Below are 21,183 nucleotides of genomic sequence, written 5' to 3'. Positions count from 1 at the left end.
TACTTGCCACTGTATCTGGTGGTTAAAAAAGCCATTCTATTTCAACAAGCAGCATTATTCAATAAGGTATAATATAATAATCAAGGCTCCAAGTATTCATGGTGCATAAATGATCCAAACCTAAATTTTTGACTGATTCGTCTATATTTAAATCATGCAAATGCTTGCTGTACTTCTAATGTCGGCACTGTATATTCATAGGCATTTTCCTGCATTACAGGTGCTAGACTTGCAAGAATTAATTATTTTGTGTGCAGTTCTTGCAGTCTCAAGCCAAAATTGAAGGCTTTCTTTAACTGCCCTGGACTTGCAACAAGAAAGACATTGATTTAAACAAACTCCTTGCAGATACACCAGTTGCAGTGGAGAACTACTCTCATATGATCCTGAGTCAAACCATCCCAACACACAGCTGCCTAGAAACATCTAACAGCAGCTCTTGAGCAAATTCACCTGTCACCACTTGAAAGTATCTGCGTTTGGCTGTTTGCGGGGGCTAATTCCTTCACCCTGCTGCAAACCCAAATACACCTGCACTTTTACTCTTTAATATGCACAGTTACAGGATGTATTCTATCTTGTCATTAGATTACTCCAAATAAGAGTGGCTACCCTCACATAAAGAGTCACAGCAAGTCAATGTTGAAATCATTTACAATGCTGGATATCACGATAAATAAGTTCAAATCTTAGTGCATTTGTCTACTTTCTTGACAAAGGACTAAATTGCTTCAAGTAAGTTATCTGCCAATGTAGAAAACAAGTTTACGTGTTAAATTTCTTAAAATTAAATCATTATCTTATTTCAAGACACTATAGTACATTCTGCCTGCCACACTAGCAGATATTTTTACTTAAAAGTAATAATGGCCTTAACTTTTGATTAATAATATCTTGAAATAAGATTTTAACAGAACTTGTTGTGTCAGTGTTGGTTCTACTCAGTGTAATGAGATATTTTGGCCAATTCTGATGTATAAACACAGCAGAAATGGTCGGAATAGGTGACAGAAATTAGACAATACACTAGATAAGATTTAAGTCTTTTACCGAAAAATACCAGCACCAACAAAAGCTAAACTCTGATTTAAATTGTTGGCTATACTGACAATCTAGAGGGCCATATTTTGCATGGCTTCTAGACAGCTGTAAATCCCATGATATTAATATGCTATTGAAAAGCTTCTGACCTTAGTCTTATATTTCAAAGCTATACTTAATGTTAGATTCCCACCATACCTCCAGTTCTCTTTCACTGACAGAAGGTGCTCCATCTCCATTTACATAAGCAGCAGTTGTCTGAAAAGACAAGACAAACACACATTTTTTAGCTTAAATCACCTTAATCACATAAATCCTATATACAAAAAGATTCAATTTCTCTGCTGCCTCAAGACAATACTCTCCTTCAGCTATCCCTGTAGACATGGAACAGAAAATGTATCAAAGCGCTCTAATAAAAAATGACCTTTCTTTCAGAGGCTGAGTCTGATGTGTTAGATGCATAGCAGATGGGCACTCTGCCTAGTCAGCAGTTGTTACACCTGCATTTCTTATGCATTTAGTTCAAAGAAACCTTAAGAATAATACAGAGAATACAAAAAAGCATGCTTATCACATTTATGTGAGACTCACTGTAAGATTAACCATTAGGATACTTGTTATATCACTCTCTTATATCAGCAAATTTGTTGTCAACTTTACGACATTCAGAGTAAATATATCTGACTGTACTGGTGCACCAGTTGATGCTGCCAGTGTGCTTGAGGCCACTGGGAACAACTGGCAAATTTGAAAATGCTTCCAGTGCATTCCTGCCAAAAATAGACGTAACACACCCTCGGTGAGAGTGCACATCAGTGGCAGTGCAGTATTGTAAAGAGCATTACACTATCTGACAAAGAAGTGTGTGTGTCTGTGTGGGTGAGAGAGACAGAATGACAGTAGCGGTTTTACAGCCGTACCTCAGAGACCAGGCCGTTCAGCTGCTGGGAGAGCTGTCGCAGGCTCTCTGTGGAAGACAATGGTCTGTGGAAAACACACAGAAATGATCAACCTCAAATATACATTAATGTTTGATTGTTAAGACACACATCTGCAGAGGTTTAAACTGAACATTAAAATTTAAAAAAAAAAGATGATTTAAGTGACTTAGAACATGGTACAGAGGTTGGCGTCAGGCAGGCTGGTCTGAATATTTCAGAAACTGTTGATCTACTGGGATTTTCACTCCCAACCATCTCTAGGGTTTACAGAGAATGGTTTGAAACAAGAGATATCCAGCAAGGGCCGTTCTCTGGGCCAAAATGCTGTGTTGATAGCAGAAGTCAGAGGAGGATGACGAGACTGGTCTGAGCTGACAGAAAGGCAACAATTACTCATATTACCACTCATCACAACTAAGGTGCCAAGTCTGCCACTAAGAACGGAAAACTGAGCCTACAATTCACATGGGCTCATCAAACTTGAAATGATATAAAATTGTGGCCAGATGAGTCTGGATTTATGACATTTAGGTGGTAGGATCAGAATTTGGTGTGTAAACAACATGAAAACATGGATCCATCCCGCCTTATATCAACGACATAGAGATAAGGCTGGTAGTGACAGTATAATGGTATTCAGAATATTTTACTGGAACACCAAAAATCAATTAAGCATCGTGTCAACACCACAGCCTTCCCAAGTATCGCTGCTGATCATGTCCATCCCACCATGGCCCTACTGTACCCATCTCCTGATTGATACTTCCAGCAAGGTAATATGCTATATCACAGAGCTTAAATCATCCTAAACTGGTTTCTTGATCATGAATTTATAATTCCAAGATGGCTTTCACAGGCACCAGATTTCAACAAACTGACCAGTGGTTTTTAACTAGTCTAGCCTCAGGACCCACCACTAACTCCATCCATCCATTTTCTTCAGCTTATCTAGCGGGGGTTCAGTCCCACCACTAACTCAACCCAAATTCTTAAAAGTTTACCACTAATTAGTTTTATCTAATGTAAAAACCATGCAGTTTGGACCTTAAAATGTACGACACATGACAAACCAAAGAAATGTAACAAACTGGTTTTGAAGGCCTTTAACAGACTTTCGAACACATGTTCTCCAAGCCTGAAGCTATTTTTTAACTGTTGTGTCTCACCTGGACTTGTTGTCTTAAAAACTAGCAAAACATCAACCCTGTGATGCACAGTCAAGCTCCAAACATCCTTTCTTAGGACAACCTGGGCTTTAAGAATGTGTGTGTGCATAAGTAATATCACTAGAATTTTAAAAAAATGTAATTGGAATTTTTATGTCACACAGTAAACAATAATGACTAAGACTTTTAGACACAAACTTGTTCTCTCATCTCTTAGGAACCAAAAAGTGAAAAAATAATCATTCTGTGGATATTTTTTTCAAAATATTCACATATTTACATGAAGTCCTTGTGCTTTTTTTTGAATTGGCTGTTTTTATAGCCATTATCAAAGCAGTTCCTGTCTGCGGTGACACAGAGAGCCACATCACAGCCTCTCTGTCTCTCTTTCTTTCAGGCTGTCTCCTGCATGATCTGAGAGTAAAGACAGGCACAGTTTGGAAAGGCATGACGTGACAACGGAAAAGCCTGCCATTGGTAGTCAGAGACCATGTGACAAAACAATATGGTTAACAGCATTAGCCACTAGTGGCAGAAACAATTGAAAAACTGATTAAAAACGTATAAGAAAGACATTCAGTATTGGGTGTGGTGGTGTGGACTACTTAATGCTTAGAGAGCTTTTAAAGTAACCCAAGTTCATGGCTTGCTAGAAAAGCCTCTGTAATGGCTACAAAAGCATGGATAACACCATTGGAATGGCAAAATGGAGGGCTTTCAGAGGGAAGAAGTGGCTACAATTTATGGTTCAAAAGTTACTCAGGCATACATTTGGGGCTGACTGAAACTGACCCACTTTTGGGCCCAAACTCATCAGTTAAGAACCACTGCAATAGAGTGCCTTTGGGATGTGACAGAACAGGAAATTCACATCAAGGACGTGCAGCTGAAAAATTTGCAGCAACTGATGCTATCAAGTCTACATGGACCAAAATCTCTTGGGATTGTTTCATCTCCCTACTGAGTATATGCAACAAATAATTAAGGCAAAACAGAAAGCAAAAGGGAGTACTGGCAAGATGTGCTAATAAAGTAGGCAGTGAGTAGCATTCCATAGAAACAAATCCAAAAGTCACAACAAGTGTGAAATAGAGTAACCTACCTATTTTCCTCTGTTAAGCTTTCATTGCCGTTGGTATCAGGATAGTCCTACAGAGAGAGCATACAACCAAAAGGGGAAGAAATATTGAGAAAGAGAGATAAAAAGATACAGTTAAAACATATTTTGCAATGACAGTGCACATTTGCACATCACAAGCAGAGGAACTGTAGCTTTCATGACACACACATTAGTAAAAATACAGCAAGTGGCAATACACACATAAGAGTCATTAAGTTCTTACATCTTAGATGTAGCACACATACAGGAGTATAAAAGCTGTTCTCAGAGACTGGGAGAAAAGGACACACACCTGCAGGTCAGCGTTGTGACCGGCAGACTCTGAGTTAGTAGTAGTGTTAGCGCTAGCGGTGTTAGACACGGGTGAGTTGCGACCAGGCTCGGCCGATGGGTCCTCCAGCAGCGGGGGATCTGAGGAGCCCACGACCTCCATGTTGGCAAATGTCTGAGGTGATACACACACAAAATATGCGCACACTGGTTTAATGGCAGGAAAACACGCAGTTATGAGGAATGAGCAACACAAAGACAACAGTAACATATTGAACTACATAGGCATGGGCTTATGAGCATGAAAAGTGAAAACTGTGATGAACTACACTGATGTTATGGTGTAGTTTAGTCTCATTAAATGCTGAAGTAATACATGATAGTGCAATGTCTATGAAAACTTAATATTGGAATAAGATGGAGGCAGGGACTTGGGTATATCTGAATGCATGCTCTGTTGCTTGTGTTGAGAGCTGAAGCTAGAAAGCCGTTTCCCTGATAGTCCAGCTACCCATGGGGCTCTCTGCAACACTTGCAGAATGAAAGCACTGACAGAACTCAGACTGTGCTTCGTAAATGCCAACATAAATCTGAACAACTGACAAATGATCCTTCTTTGTTACAAGACTCTTACTTTCACACCATTAAATTCAACATACCAGACATTTGTAGTCTGTACATGAATACTTCTAAGAGTGCATGCAAACAAGACACAGAAAACTAGAAAACAAACTAAGAAAAATAGCCTACACTTACATTTCTCATCCCAAAGATGCATGCATGCACCAAAGCTTATTTATCAAAGCCATGCACCAACTGAGATCCATGCAACTCAATGTGAGCATCCTGCTCGGCAAAACTAAACGTCAATAAATGATGATCTCAGAAAATTGACAGTACAACCCCCTTTTGTGTCACTCTCTCACCAAGGATTTAGACAAACGCAACACTAATTCAAGAATTTGCACTCAAGTCAGTCCCATGCTTTCTGCTCCATGTGACAAAAAGGAATAAGCACACTTGAATTAAGGAGAAAGTCAGGATAGGAAAGCAATGTGAAATATTAAACACCGCATGAGGAGCTGCTGAGGAATGCAGAGATTGAGAAAAACAAAGGAGAAAAAGAGTCAGAGACAGAGGCTCACCTGACTGTTGCCATAAGGAGGGAGGACTACTCCATTGCTTTGAGTAAACGCTTTCAAGATACGGTCAAACTACAGGAAAGAAGAAACAAGGATGGAGTTGGAAGAGGTGGGAAATTGAGACAGTGATAGAGAAGTAGGTAAACAGGCACAGAGAAGCAGCAGCTACAGGACAAGAAGGAGGGTGTTAAGAAGTGGCAAGGGTGAGTAAGGAGGAGAAATATAGGCTTGCTTACTCAGTCTGCTAAAGACTGAAGCAAGTGTACCCTATCAGCATCAATATGACTCATGTAAACACTACTCAAATCTTTACAAGAGCACTGGGGCAGAGCGGCATTTTTGCAATTAGTACCTGAGAATCTCTGATTACAAATTCCAAGCTGCTGAAGCATCCTCAGCAATCAGCACCACAAATGGACAAATTGACCTTGCTCATGTTTCTCCTTATAAGAACAACCAATACCAAGTCATTCATTACTCACAATCACACTTAAGGTCAATTATTAGTCTTTTAGAGGCTAAATAAGCAGAAATGTGGATCTTTTAACTTGAGCAATCATCCTGCATTATTTTAAAACAACTCTTGTGCCTTGATACCCAAAACTTATCAGCATCTCACAAATAAGATAGATTTCCTTTGTCTTATTCTGTTTCAGACTGCATGATTCTAACTTGATATCTTGGCCAAATAATATCCAAAATCCTTAGGAAAAAACTCTGTCTGAGCAAACAAGACACAACAGCAAGCTCTCCAACTCTGACAAGCTCGGATTCCTATCAGGCTTAAAAACTACTGACCAACATTGTCTTTGGAAAACTGACCCGACAGTCCAGTCCTGTGTGTGAAAGCTGTGTGCCAGAGTCACATGTCTAACTGTGTGTCCCCAATGGCACTCTCCTTTTGCTTGAAAGAGCTTAAAAAACAGCCCAGTTGGAGACAATATTTGATGTTCAATATTAAAGTAGCAATAAACAAAAAAAACAAGCAAATTGTGTGTCTTTGAGCTTTAACAGATAGGCATTTGAGATGTTTCAACTCTCCAGCCAGTCTAATTTTGACATGTCACAGCATTTTGGAGTTATTAACACTTTCATGGCTCTAAACATTTATCAAAATGAATTAGACGTAGAAGTTACAGACTGTCGAAATTCCTGTTCATCTGTCCACATTCTGTCACTTCTATCAGAGCAGCAGAAATGATCAAACAAGTGGTTTTTAATCAGTATGTGACAGAAAATAAGACTTCAGCTCATAAACACTTGCAATATAAGGAATTTTTCAAAATGTCAGAAAATGCAAGCCACAAAATCAGAACAATGTGAAACAGGGACGCACCCATGCATTGGTTTGACATTGGCATCAGCTGATATTGGCCCTGTTTACAAATATCTGCCATCCATCACATTATGTGGAATAAGCATACATATGTTAGCAATGTTTATCTGTTTAGTTCAACCAATTTAAGGCTGTTATCTAGTATCTAGCAACTTACTCAAATAAGATTTTTTTTTCATAAAGTAGACAAAGTGACTAGTTAGAAAAACTCTAGTCTGCTTTCATTGTCAAAAGTGTGATAACATGTTGGAAAAATCAGGAGCAAACAAAATGTATATTTCATTGACAATGGTGCAAAGAATAGGACAAGAAAATCCAGTGTTTGCAAGCCAACTGATGCAGACTTGAAAAGCTTCTGATTCCAAATTAATCCTTGATATGTGACTGAAATTTTTAACAACTGTACCTGTCTTCAATCTTGGCAATTACAACAGATTTTACTTCAGCCACATGCTAAAACTATCTATGCCTGGTTTCCTTAGTTTCCTTGATAGGTATAGTTTTCAACCTGCCACCAGCTTAGCAAATAAGTGCTGTTTTTTTCAAACTTTGTATTTCGAAAGAGTATGCAACTTTACAAGCAGTTAAACAGCTGTATAGTTAAGTATGTAAGAATGTTCAACAGCAGGATTAAATTTCCAGGATATTTCAATTGATTTCAAAGGGTCATATTAGGTTTTAGACACTACAGAGCACAAGGAGGGGTTGTTACTTAACAAACAGGAAGACAAGTGCAACAACCAGGACTGACTTACATTGACCGGAGAGTTTCTGTCTTGTGAAGGTGCATCGTGTTGGTTCGGCCCCTTCACTTTCCTCTTCTTCTTGGCCCCTGCACCTCCACCTCCTACTCCTCCACCACCCTTTTCTCCTCCTACACTAGCAGGGGAGCTCTTCTGCTGGAACTCCTTCAGCTGAGCAGCACATAAGGGAACAATGCATGCAAAAATAAGTCAATGAGCGATTCATATCTTACCTAGGGTTGTCACAATGCCAGATATTTAAACTTTGATACAGCTCTTGGAAGAATCCATACTGGTGCCCTAGGAGCCCAATAGTAGAAATTTTCTTGTCTCTAATTACCAAAAGATGTAGATAACCTCTTGCACAGTTTAAATTGCACTAACATGTTGGTAATGTTTCAAACACAGACAATTAAGACAATGTGCAAGTGCTTTTGATTTAACAAATGACTAAAAATCTGCAGTTTTAAAACTTAAGTGCTTTTTTCAATTATCAAAATAAGCTAGACTTTCTTTTTAAAACATTTGCTATCAAAAATGCAAAAAATACTGGAAATTTAGACAACCTTGATGTAACAGACAAAAACTCATCTGGTTGATTCTTGCGATTTTTGATTTTGTTTCTGGTACACTGAAAGGAAATATCAATTCTGACTGGCTGGAATAATCAATTAATGGTTTAGATAATTTGACAGAATTGAGATGTACACTGCTTTCCACATTATTAAGCAAATTACATTTTTCTCTTATTTTCTGAAATATTAATGCAAATGACAGAGTATTTTTCAAGTCATCAAATGTTTCTGAACAAACTTCATAATGATAACCATTATTGTTTTTAAATAAAACCCCCAAAACGCACTGTTCCACATTATTAAGCACGACAGAGTTTTAAAACATTTTTTTTGTGTAAAGAACTGAAAATGGTCATTAGTTGAATTTGCAGCATTAAGAGGTCATATTTACTGAAATCAAAAGCTATTTCAATCAAAAACATCTTAACAGGCCAAGTTACATGTTAACATAAAGACCACTTCTTTGATATCACCTTCACAATTCTTGCATCCACTGAACTTGTGAGTTTTTGGACAGTTTCTGCATGAATTTCTTTGCAGGATGCTAGAATAGCCTCCCAGAATGACAGTTTTGATGTGAACTGCCTCCCACCCTCATAGATCTTTAGCTTGAGGATGCTCCAAAGGTTCTCAACAGGGTTGAGGTCAGGGGAGGATGGGGGCCACACCATGAGTTTCTCTCTTTTTATGCCCATAGCAGCCAATGACACAAAAGTATTCTTTGCAGCACGAGATGGTGCATTGTCATGCATGAAGAAAATTTTGCTACTTTTTTTTACCATGGAAGAAAGTGGTCAGTCAGAGCCCAAACATGACTCCACCACCTCCTTGCTGACGTCTCAGCCTTGTTGGGACATGATGGCCATCCACCAACCATCCACTACCCCTCCATCTGGACCATGCAGGGTCGCACAGCACTCATCAGTTAACAAGACAGTTTGAAAATGAGTCTTCATGTATTTCTGGGCCCACTGCAATCGTTTCTGCTTGTGAACATTGGATAGGGCGGTTGAATAGTAGGTTTATACACGACTGCAGGTCTCTGGAGGATCCTACACCTTGAGGTTGGTGGGACTCCAGACACACCAGCAGCTTCAAATTCCTGTTTGCTGCTTTGTAATGGCATTTTAGCATCTGCTCTCTTAATCTGATGATTTGTCTGGCAGAAACGTTCTTCATTATGCTTTTATCTGCACAAACCTGTCTGTGCTCTGAATCAGACACAAATTTCTTTGATCATGATTAATTTTTTGTGAAATATCTAAAGTTTTCATTCCTTGTCCAAGGCATTACACTATTTGACCCTTTCGGCAACAGAGAGATCCTTTTTCTTTCCCATATTGCTTGAAACCTGTGGCCTGCTTAATAATGTGGAAAAGTGCATTTTGAGGTTTTTATTAAAAAAAAAAAAAATACGGTTATCATTATGAAGTTTGTTCAAAAACATTTGAATTATGCTTTAACGGCCGATGACTTAAAAAATACTCTGACTGTCATTTGCATAAATATTTTGGAAAATAAGAGAAAAATGTTATTTGCTTAATAATGTGGAAAGTGGTGTAGACTCACATAGTTGCACTGACAATACACCACATACTTGAAAGATAAAGTTTTAAATGCTGACTGAATATGTGGCCTCTGGCAATTTGTTACTGGATGTAACTCTGGCTTGCTTGTTTAATGACTGGTTGTTCTTAACTTAAGTTAAAGCTGATAACATGTGGCAAACTATGATCATCTGTGCTTAGGTGATATGTTTGTTTTGGCATGCGGCCCTTGGCAGCTGTCGTCTGGGACCACAGAGGACCCAAGGGGTGCAGCTAGAGCTTCAAGTTTAAATCATTTAGGATAAACTGCAGCTAAATGTTTCATGTTTATTAGCAAGACCACTTTTCTAAGACTTTGGTAGGACAACACAAACGCTGACGAGCCGTTTCCTGAAGCTAGCATTTCACAGCTGATAAGGCCATCTTTCTGACTAGCCTAACAACATACCTAGCCAAAGCCCACAGCAGGACAGGAAAGAGGGGTGTCAGCTGTCAAAACAGTCCCCGTCATTCTCAAAAGCTAACTGTGCTACAATGCTAGTCCGGAGTTTGTATAAAAATATAGTTTACTAGCCATTTTCTGAAATAACTGAGATGTCCTGCAGACAAGGAAGAAGTCTGCCTGAGTGCTGTATGACATTCCTTACATTCACACACAGCCAACTATTCATTAGTTAGCCTGCTTGCTAACGTTAACTTGCCTTAGTTAGCACGTCAAGACTTGCTTTTACCATATTAACCGTCACCAACAGAGACATACAAAACCTCTAGGCAAAGAGGGAACCGAATATCAACAGTAGCTAACTAAACAGCATGTGATGGTATAAATGCCACAATGACCTAAAAATAGTCTCGATAATCTGGGAAAGTTAATGCTATCAATAAAGGCCAGAAAGAAGCACCGGTCTGTCCTGCGCATTGAAGCCCGCACAGGCGCGAGAGGGACGGGACAAGTGACAGCGTAGAGGTCGGACGACGTGTAATGACAACACCCCTGCTCCGCAAAGAAATTATTATAAACAAAAGAAAAACACTGGCAACACAAACTCTCAAAACAGAGGACGAGCCAGTTCTTCTAATGGTTTCTAGTAGGGTAAGTAATAAAATACTTTACCTTTTTCTTAGCTGCAGCGAGTTTAATTTGCCTGCTCTGGTCGGCCATACTGCTGCTCTGGTCAACGGACCGAACCACGTCATCAGTTTCAGTCTGTCAATGTCTTTGGCGATAGGGGGCGTAGTCTCGGCCTGTGGTCCTACCGTTAAAAAAGAAGAAATACCAGACTGATATGAGAAAAACCCCCACAAAAAACACATTTCATTTTATTTATACATTCCTAATTATTTTTTGTTTGATTCAGTGCCTGAATGGAAAATAAACATAATAATTGTTATATTCTTTGACCTTGTTTCACCTGCATACAACCTCATTTAAATTGTCTTTTTGGCTTGGTTACTTGGTCAGCTAATGCAGACATAAAAATAAAGGACAAAGCACTATAACCAACAAGAGATAAATATCTATTCCTTCTAAAAAATGTATAGATTTGCTGTTTAAACTGGTTTAATTTTATATCTTTAATACTATCAACCACAGATCAGCCTATAACTTGACAGTCCAAATAAATCAGATAAAAAAATCAAAGACAACAATTTTGCCATCCTTAGATATCATTTGTCTCTTGTCAAGTTCAAGCACATGGGATTTTTATTTTGTTATGAAGTTTTTATTTCATTATATGATTTTCACTGAAGACTGACCTCATAGTGCAGTAGCTGAAATTTCTATGACACTGTAAAGAACATACTTTGTTTTTTGAATAAAATCTATTTGAAGATTTAAATGTATCAATAAGCTCTTCAACTTCTACTTCATCTTACTCTGGTTATAATTAATGATTTTAACAATAACAATGTTTATAATTCATAAAATATGGTTATCGTAAGAATACACAGGCAGATATTTAAACTACTACAGACATAGATTAACATAACTCAATAAAGTGACCATTCTGGGCAAATGTTAAAGCCAAAGTTATTAGTTTTCTATCAGAGAATATTCTATCAGAGATATTCTATAAGAGAAGCAGATAATATTTAAAAAAAAAAAAAAGTTGGCAAGATAAGAGGGCAATCAGAAATGTTTCAACCTTGCATTTAATAGTTATAAAATAGCTGTTCTATAGGTGAAAAATGTGTAATACAGTCAATGCTACTGAATTGAGTAGCTTAAAGGCTGAAAGGAAAATATTATTTGTGTTAAATAAATGGAAAAACTGACACATCAAGAAAGGAGACAAAAAGGAATAAATTTCAGTTTATGATTATTATTTTTCTTACTGGTCTTTTCCCTTATCTCTTTATCGTCCCCAGCATGTGACAGTGGCCTTCTTCCACCCGTGCAGGGTGAAATTAAACAAGCAAATAAACAAATAAAAGTCTGCCTGTAGAAAGAAAAAGTGTAAGCCACAGGGCCAGTATACAGACAGCAGAATGGTACAGGCTATTTGTGTTTAAGAATCATTATCACACATAAATATAAACCTGGCTCACAGTCAGACTTGGTCATTGTCTAATCAAAGCTTACATTTAACACACAGGCCTACCAGTAGATTATTTTGTGTTGTTCAGAGATCAGGACAGAAGAGCTTTGATATAAGTAAGAAAGAAAGAAAGAAAGAAAGAGAGAGAGAGAGAGAGAGAGGGAGAGAGAGAGAGAGTTTACTGGACCCTGCAAAACTGCATAGGGTAGGGTTGAGAGTTGACCCAGATGTAATGAGACCACAGGTACTCTGACATATCTGATGTGGTCCTGCATAAGAGTAGAGTAGAGTAAATGGATAACAATCCATGAGAAAATCAAACCAGGAGTCGGTCAGGCTATCCCATTTATGCCAAGCCTTTTTTTTTTTTAATCTTGGGGGACTCTAACTCATTCAGGGGTTTCCCTGAACCTGAACCAAGATGAATCCTCACAGCCATCATGCTGGGTCGAAAATGTCTGCTCACAGAATGGGAAGTGTGGGATCTTCCTTTGCCCAGTGTTTGATTTACTCAATTAAATGTAATGGCAGCTTGTTACAGGGACATGACCCTAGGCTGGCAGCCCCCTACAGTTTACTGGGGACATTAGCTATAACCTGTAGACAGGAGACAACTCAACATCTTAATGCAGTTTATTTTGAAATGTACATGCATTTCTTATTTATTTCTTATTTCTTTTAACTGTGTCAATTATTTTGCTATGAACAATTTGAAAAACAACAACAACAAAAAAAGATAATAAAAAGAAAGAAAAAATAAATAACCCTTCATTCTGCAAATTCCTGAAACAAGCTGATTTGTGTTTGGGTCTCATTCCAATTGGAAGATTCGTTCTTGCAGGACCTCATTCTGGTTAGGGTTTCTGTCTTTAAAAAAATCCCAACTGGCTTCTTAAACAAAAAAGGATGGCAAATGGGGAGAGTATTAAAATTAAAACAAAAAACGTGACATCTGAATAAGTATTTTTGTAATGCTTCCACAAACCTTGGCTATTATGAGTCTGAATAATTGAAAAGGTTTGCTTAGGCAACCAGTTACCTCATGTTGACCTATTTTGACTTTGTCATAAAATACTTTATTATATTATGCCAGTATTTGTTAGAATAGTTTTAAGTGTGCAAATATTTAAGTAAATCCATAATCTAAATGCTGTTGAGTTACAAGACATATTAAAATAAGCCACTATTAAATATGCAAACTGACCTATTGTAGGTTACTTGCATTTAAAATGGGGATGCTGACCTAAATTATCATGGTATACAAAATATGATGAAATGCTCAGACAATCTAATTCATCTGATGTAACAACCTTTGCTTTTAGTCTGTTTAGTCACATATTACACAGGGTTTGAACGTTTCTTACTCATGAGTGAGTCATCATAACTGCTTATAATACCAACATAGTATGCACTCAAACATACCACTTAAAACCGCAGAAACATGAAAATGAAAGCCAATCCATTATACTTGAAACCCATTATTTAAAAAAAGCAGCACTTTCTTCTGATAAAAGCCTTTGAATTGAGGAAAAGGCCTACTTCCCTAGTCTCTAGAGTGGCGTGTCAGTGCTCCAACCGTGTTAATGAATTCGCCTGACAGACAGCCAATCAGAGGTGGCACAGTGGTCAAAAGCCGTGACGTCGCCATGAACCGATGTGTGCAAATCAGCAGCGGCCAGCATGCCGGGGGTAACCAATCAGCGCGTTCCAACGAGCTGCTGCTGAGCCAATCGCGCGCCTCCACGATTGGGAAGAAGTGACGGCTTATATATGGAGAGCACAGTTCATTCAGCATCAGTTAACAGAGCAAAGACTACAGAGAAGACGAATAAGACAGACACGCTTTACAGTGAGAAGCAAGAGCTGTTCGAGGCATCGTGAAGGCCGTTAATTCACTGACATTACTACATTTAAGGTATGTATCAACATTATTTTAGATATGATAATGCAACGACGCAATGTCTGGTATTTTATATCACGTTTGACGTCATTTTGAGGCATTTTTCATTCTGATTAAGCTAGCTAAGCTACCCTTTGACGGTCGTCGTTTATTTTAAAGACATTTACCCAGCCTTCAATGCATATAGTCGGATAATGTGATAGTGATATTAAAAGTCAAAAGAATTTTCAATTTAATGGTCATTGTGGTGAATTATGCTTCCTTGTCTGCTAAGCACGCTAACGTGGTTAAGCTAGGTACCGGTGGGTTGGAAAAAAACTAGTCCGGATTGTGAACGCTGAAAGGAGACAGCTTAGCTCCACCCATTGACCCATGTTCATTCCGGATTTTGTCAGTTGCCTTTTTTTTTTATTATTTCTTTGGAAAGACCAAACTTCTCTTGCATAATGAGTCTGAGTTCTAGAAAATGACATTTAGCATTAGCATTACCTGTTAACATGGTGAACAAGGAAGGCGGGGATAACACGTCAGGAGCGCAAGGCCACGTTGTTTTAACGAGTTATGTCTTCTCTAGATTTCTCTGCAAATCTGATCGAAAGAAAGCAAAGATGAAGCTGTTGTGGGTTGTTTTACTGGTGACCGGCACTGTGTTTGCCGATGACGACGACAAGAAGGACAGTGTTGGGACTGTGGTTGGAATTGACCTGGGGACCACCTACTCATGGTGAGTGGAGAAAAATGACAGCTGTCTTTATTGTATTAAGTCACAATGCAACTAGGCAACTTCTAACAAATAGCTCAAACTTGGAATGTGTTGCCTTCTGTATAGGACTACGTCTAAAATGTGTTTTTCCTACAGTGTCGGAGTGTTCAAGAATGGGCGTGTGGAGATCATTGCCAACGACCAGGGTAACCGCATTACCCCATCATATGTGGCTTTCACCAGTGAGGGTGAGCGTCTCATTGGTGATGCTGCCAAGAATCAACTGACCTCCAACCCTGAGAACACAGTCTTTGATGCCAAGAGATTGATTGGGCGCACTTGGGGAGACTCCTCTGTGCAGCAGGACATCAAGTACCTGCCATTTAAGGTAAGTTTCCAAACTTGTAAAAGTAATTGGTATGGCGTCTCGAGGTTGTTGGCTAACGCTTGAGAATCACCCTAGATATTAAATTGATTCATTTTTTCTCTAGGTGACTGAGAAAAAGAACAAGCCCCACATTCAGGTTGACATTGGTGGTGGACAGATGAAGACATTTGCTCCTGAGGAGATCTCTGCCATGGTGCTGACTAAAATGAAGGAGACTGCTGAAGCTTATCTGGGCAAGAAGGTAAAAACATACAATTCAAACATTACACAACTTTTAGTTTAAAATGTAGAACTGTCATCTAATGTTTTGATCTCTTCTTTAGGTAACACATGCTGTGGTCACCGTCCCTGCTTATTTCAATGATGCTCAGCGTCAGGCAACCAAGGATGCTGGTACCATCGCTGGCCTCAATGTCATGAGAATCATCAATGAGCCGTAAGTGTAAAAATGTAATTGAATGTTGTATTTGGAAACAGAAGAAATTTTATCATCTACTCATTATTAACCTGATCTCATTATGTCAATTCTTTAGAACTGCTGCTGCCATTGCTTATGGTCTGGACAAGAGGGACGGCGAGAAGAACATTCTTGTATTCGATCTGGGTGGTGGCACCTTCGATGTTTCCCTGCTGACTATTGACAATGGTGTGTTTGAGGTGGTGGCAACCAACGGTGACACCCATCTTGGAGGTGAGGACTTCGACCAGCGCGTCATGGAGCACTTCATCAAGCTGTACAAGAAGAAGACAGGCAAAGATGTGCGCAAGGACAACCGTGCTGTGCAGAAGCTGCGTCGTGAGGTTGAGAAGGCAAAGAGAGCACTGTCCGCCCAGCACCAGGCTCGCATTGAGATCGAGTCCTTCTTTGAGGGAGAAGACTTCTCTGAGACCCTGACCCGTGCCAAGTTCGAAGAGCTCAACATGGTAAACTATTAAACTATATCCTAAGCTATCAAAACAGTGACTTGAACACAATTTAAACCTGACTTCATAAAACAATCTCTTAACTTTTTGATCTTTTTTTATAATAGGACCTGTTCCGTTCCACCATGAAGCCTGTCCAGAAGGTGCTGGAAGATGCTGACCTGAAGAAGTCTGATATTAATGAGATTGTTCTGGTTGGAGGCTCCACCCGTATCCCCAAAATTCAGCAGCTGGTGAAGGAGTTCTTCAATGGCAAAGAGCCCTCCAGGGGCATCAACCCTGATGAGGCTGTGGCTTATGGAGCTGCTGTGCAGGCTGGAGTGCTTTCTGGAGAGGAGGACACTGGTAGGTCATCTTCCCCTCACACACTGTTTACTGTAACTAGCTTTTGATTGGTTTACTAAATATTTTGCTCTCTTTCAGGTGATGTTGTTCTTCTGGATGTGTGCCCCCTGACTCTTGGTATTGAGACCGTTGGAGGAGTGATGACCAAACTGATCCCCAGGAACACTGTGGTGCCTACCAAGAAATCTCAGATCTTCTCTACAGCTTCTGATAACCAGCCTACTGTCACCATAAAGGTTTATGAAGGTAAGCAAAAACACTGTTTAAATGTAGATCAACTTCATTTCTTTTAATTTAAGAACAACAACAAAAAACTTGCACATGTTTAATTGTGAATTCTGTTTCTAGGTGAACGTCCTCTGACAAAAGACAACCATCTGCTGGGCACATTCGATCTGACTGGCATCCCTCCTGCCCCTCGTGGCGTACCACAGATCGAAGTCACCTTTGAGATCGATGTCAACGGTATCTTGCGTGTCACAGCTGAGGACAAAGGCACCGGCAACAAGAACAAGATCACCATCACAAATGACCAGAATCGCCTGACGCCAGAGGACATCGAGCGCATGGTGAACGATGCTGAGCGCTTCGCCGATGAAGACAAGAAGCTGAAGGAGAGAATTGATGCCCGTAACGAGCTTGAGAGCTACGCTTACTCACTGAAGAACCAGATTGGTGACAAGGAGAAGCTGGGTGGCAAGCTGTCAGATGAGGACAAGGAAGCAATTGAGAAGGCAGTGGAGGAGAAGATTGAGTGGATGGAGTCACACCAGGAGGCTGAGCTGGAGGACTTCCAGGCCAAGAAGAAGGAGCTTGAAGAGGTGGTTCAACCCATCATCAGCAAGCTTTACGGTAGTGCAGGAGGACCACCACCAGAGGGCGCAGAAACCGAGCAAGATGAGAAGGATGAGTTGTAGGCACGTCTGCTGTCGACGTTTGTCGCCCCTTGCCTCTGGTAGTGGCACCTAGATGTACATATTGAACTGATGGGACTCAAATAGTGAGAGGAACGGTTGGCAAGGGGTGGCGCTAATAAGCAACCATACCGAATCCCCTGAAAGACTTTCAAAAAAGTTTCAGTGTGTGAGAGGTGTTCTCTTCGCTGGAAGGCGGAGATAATTGTCAGCCTGGATATGAGGCTTGCTGCTGCTGTTCTCAGGCAGTTCTGTTGGGGTTCTGTAGATGGGAGGGACTTAGTGGGTGGGCTGGGGTTTGGGTGGGGGGGGTGTTTCTGAGGCCCATTAAGTTGGGAGTCTGTGGGATCAAGGGCTCATTATGTCCACAGGCAAGGCTAAAAGTTATTTATTGAATCTGGTCGTTGTACTTCTGGAAAGACATTGAAATAAATGTTTGATACAAAATGTAACCTGGTTGTCCGTCCTTGCATTCATTCTCACTTTCACTCAATTTGAATTGCTTCCGCAGCCTTGTCTTGTATCACAAAAATTTATTCTTCAGCTCTGTTCTTTATGAATGGTAAAAAAGCATCTTCAATGCTCATGAGTGTTTTGAATAAACATTAACTTTTGCTAATGTTACATCATGTAACAACTGTAACAACACAGTCATTATGAATGACACCCTGGGTACCCATCCCTCCAAATACGAAGGCTAAATATATTGTCTCTGATGCTGCTGGGTATCCAGATTGCTCTTGGTTTTCCTTACAGACCTTCCAAGGCAGGAAACACATGGAGTGGTCGAGAAGATTGGGGATCAAATCACCTTCAAACTTCTTAAGGGCCCATCAACTCTTGTCTGGAAAAATGGGAATAAAGGCTTTAAGGCTAATATTTAATGAGTAAAGTGCTTCTTAACATTTCTAAAAACAGTAATGCATGTATTTATACAGAAAAAGCTACAAATAAAGTGATAAGATTTCTTAAATATTAGGTACCTGTGTTGAATCTGTACATTGAGTTGCCTGCTCCATCTGCAGTCATCCCCCCCCAAATATGTAGATGTTCTTGCCCAGCACCACAGCTGAGCGGGCTGCTACTCCTGCTGGGATGTCTCCTTTGGTCTGCACCTTCTCCCACTTCATGTTTCAAAAGACACGTTTTTTTTTTTCAAGCAAAAAACCCTTGAAATGATCAAGCTCTGAGACTCTTCATTTTGTCTAGTATTATCTAAGACATAAGAAAGCTGGGAAGTAGATATACATTGTTCTGATCCAGGAGAGACCTATCTGGCTTACTTGTATCAAGAGGGTACATGTAGAATTTGCTTTTAACATATTTACCATCACCGACAGAGACATGACAAAGAGGGAACCGAATATCAACAGTGGCTGGATAAACAGCATGGGATGGTATAAATGCCACGATGAACTAAAAATAGTCACGATAGTCTGGGAAAGTTAATGCTATCAATAAAGGCCAGAAAGAAGTACCAGTTATCCTGTGCATTGAAGCCTGCACAGGCGCGAGAGATGGGATAAGTGACAGCGTAGAGGTCGGAGCACGTGTAATGACAACACCCCTGCTCCGCAAAGAATTTATTATAAACAAAAACAACAACAACAAAAAACTGGCAACACAAACTCTCAAAACAGAGGATGAGCCAGTTCTTCTAATGGTTTTTAGTAAAGTAAGTAATAAAATACTTTACTTTTTTCTTAGCTTTTTTTTTATTGAACATATAAGGATATTATACAACAATATATAATAATCATTGCATAATGTGAGGATAATAAACAACATTAACATACTCAAATGTAAGTTTCCATAATTGGAATCAGAGAGTTATCACACCTCCTTGGTACAATTCCCTGAAATGTAAATCAAGAATGCAGATCAGAATATTTGGAAGAAAAGAGCAAGGGGAGAATGGATATACAGTGCATCTGGAAAGTATTCACGACGCTTCATTTTATCCACATTTTGTTATGTTACAGCCTCATTCCAAAATGGAATAAATTCATTTTTTTCTTCAAAATTCCATACATAACACTCCATAATGACAATGAGAAAAAGTTTTTTTTTTCAATTTTTGCAAATTCATTAAAAATAAAAAACGAAGACATCACATATACGTAAGTATTCACAACCTTTGCCACGAAGCTCAAAATTGAGCTCAGGTGCATCCTGTTTCCACTGATCATCCTTGAGATGTTCCTACAGCTTAATTGGAGTCCATCTGTGGTAAATTCAGTTGATTGGATGTGATTTGGAAAGGCACACATCTGTCTATTAAAAGGTCCCACAGGTGACAGTGCATGTCAGAGCACAAACCAAGCATGGAGTCAGAGGAATTGTCTGTAGACCTCCAAGACAGGATTGTCTCAAGGCACAAATCTGGGGAAGGATACAGAAAAATTTCTGCTGTTTTGAAGGTCCCAATGAGCACAGTGGCCTCCATCATCTGTAAGTGGAAGAAGTTCTGAACCACCAGGACTCTTCCTAGAGCTGGCTGCCCGTCTAAACTGAGCGATTGGGGAGAAGGGCCTCAGTCAGGGAGTTGACCAAGAACCCGATGGTCACTCTGTCAGAGCTCCAGCGGTCCTCTGTGGAGAGAGGAGAACCTTCCAGAAGGTCAACCATATCTGCAACAATCCACCAATCAGGCCTGTATGGTAGAGTGGCCAGACAGAAGCCACTCCTTAGTAAAAGGCACATGGCAGCCCTCTTGGAGTTTGCCAAAAGGCACCTGAAGGACTCTCAGACCATCACCTGGCCAATACTATCCCTACAGTGAAGTATGGTGGTGGCAGCATCATGCTGTGGGGATGTTTTTCAGCAGCAGGAACTGGAAGACTAGTCAGGATTGAGGGAAAGATGAATGCAGCAATGTACAGAGACATCCTTGGATGAAATCCTGCTCCAGAGTGCTTTTGACCTCTGGACTGGAGCGACGACTCATCTTTCAGCAGGATGATGACCCTAAGCACACAGCCAAGATATCAAAGGAGTGGCTTCAGGACAACTCTGTGAATGTCCTTGAGTGGCCCAGCCAGAACCCAGACTTGAATCCCATCAAACATCTCTGGAGAGATCTGAAAATGGCTGTGCACTGATGCTCCCCATCCAACCTGATGGAGCTTGAGAGGTGCTGCAAAGAGGAATGGGCGAAACTGCCCAAAGATCGGTGTGCCAAGCTTGTGGTATCACACTCAAAAAGACTTGAGGCTGTAATTGCTGCCAAAGGTGCCTCAATACAGTATTGAGAAAAGGCTGTGAATATTTATGTACATGTGATGTCTTAGTTTTTTATTTTCAATAAATTTGCACATTGTCATTATGGGGTGTTGTGTGTAGAATTTTGAGGAAAAAAATGAATTTATTCCATTTTGGAATGAGGCTGTAACATAACAAAATGTGGAAAAAATGAAGCGTTGTGAATACTTTCCAGATGCACTGTATAATAATTGGATAAAAACAACAACAAAAATAAAACAGAAAGTACAAGGGGTCAGGATAAGTCAATTTTTTCTATAGCAGTGTATAATCTATTTGCCTGGGTGCTATTAGCTTGCTTCAGGCACTGTTTTCCTTCTACTC

General features: G+C 39.8%; 2 protein-coding genes across 4 annotated transcripts in view; one reads left to right on the top strand and one right to left on the bottom strand.

Moving 5' to 3' along the window:
* Positions 1–11,064, bottom strand: part of golga2 (golgin A2) — a 28,983-nt gene extending 17,919 nt beyond the window's left edge. Inside the window, exons 1-6 of one of the 3 annotated variants that reach the window (XM_041810424.1) lie at positions 10,999–11,064; positions 7,775–7,933; positions 5,687–5,755; positions 4,254–4,300; positions 1,965–2,028; positions 1,240–1,299 (exon numbers count right to left, since the gene is read on the bottom strand). In XM_041810424.1, coding sequence (XP_041666358.1) covers positions 1,240–1,299; positions 1,965–2,028; positions 4,254–4,300; positions 5,687–5,755; positions 7,775–7,933; positions 10,999–11,046 — 447 coding nt within the window. In that variant the 5' untranslated portion in view covers positions 11,047–11,064. Of the gene's footprint in view, positions 1–1,239; positions 1,300–1,964; positions 2,029–4,253; positions 4,301–4,563; positions 4,717–5,686; positions 5,756–7,774; positions 7,934–10,998 lie in introns of all 3 variants that reach the window. The other 2 variants (XM_041810423.1, XM_041810425.1) reach the window with 2 other exon arrangements.
* A 3,129-nt stretch (positions 11,065–14,193) lies between these two features.
* Positions 14,194–18,050, top strand: LOC121525679 (endoplasmic reticulum chaperone BiP). The gene is made up of 9 exons (XM_041811785.1): positions 14,194–14,339; positions 14,899–15,048; positions 15,184–15,415; positions 15,519–15,656; positions 15,739–15,851; positions 15,949–16,339; positions 16,447–16,684; positions 16,763–16,930; positions 17,033–18,050. Exons 2-9 carry the CDS (start codon positions 14,933–14,935, stop codon positions 17,599–17,601), a joined length of 1,965 nt encoding a protein of 654 aa, XP_041667719.1. The 5' UTR covers positions 14,194–14,339; positions 14,899–14,932; the 3' UTR covers positions 17,602–18,050.
* The last annotated feature ends 3,133 nt before the right edge of the window (positions 18,051–21,183 follow it).

Source organism: Cheilinus undulatus, linkage group 17, assembly GCF_018320785.1.
Source record: "Cheilinus undulatus linkage group 17, ASM1832078v1, whole genome shotgun sequence".
Lineage (NCBI taxonomy): Eukaryota > Metazoa > Chordata > Actinopteri > Labriformes > Labridae > Cheilinus > Cheilinus undulatus.
This window is presented reverse-complemented; position numbering and strand designations above follow the sequence as displayed.

Bases quoted from the DNA above. Each gene is read 5' to 3' on its own strand.
- LOC121525679 (XM_041811785.1), top strand. From the start codon at position 14,933: ATGAAGCTGTTGTGGGTTGTTTTACTGGTGACCGGCACTGTGTTTGCC. The intron at 15,049-15,183 runs GTGAGTGGAGAA...TTTTTCCTACAG, and splicing joins CTGGGGACCACCTACTCATG to TGTCGGAGTGTTCAAGAATG. The intron at 16,931-17,032 runs GTAAGCAAAAAC...TTCTGTTTCTAG, and splicing joins CACCATAAAGGTTTATGAAG to GTGAACGTCCTCTGACAAAA.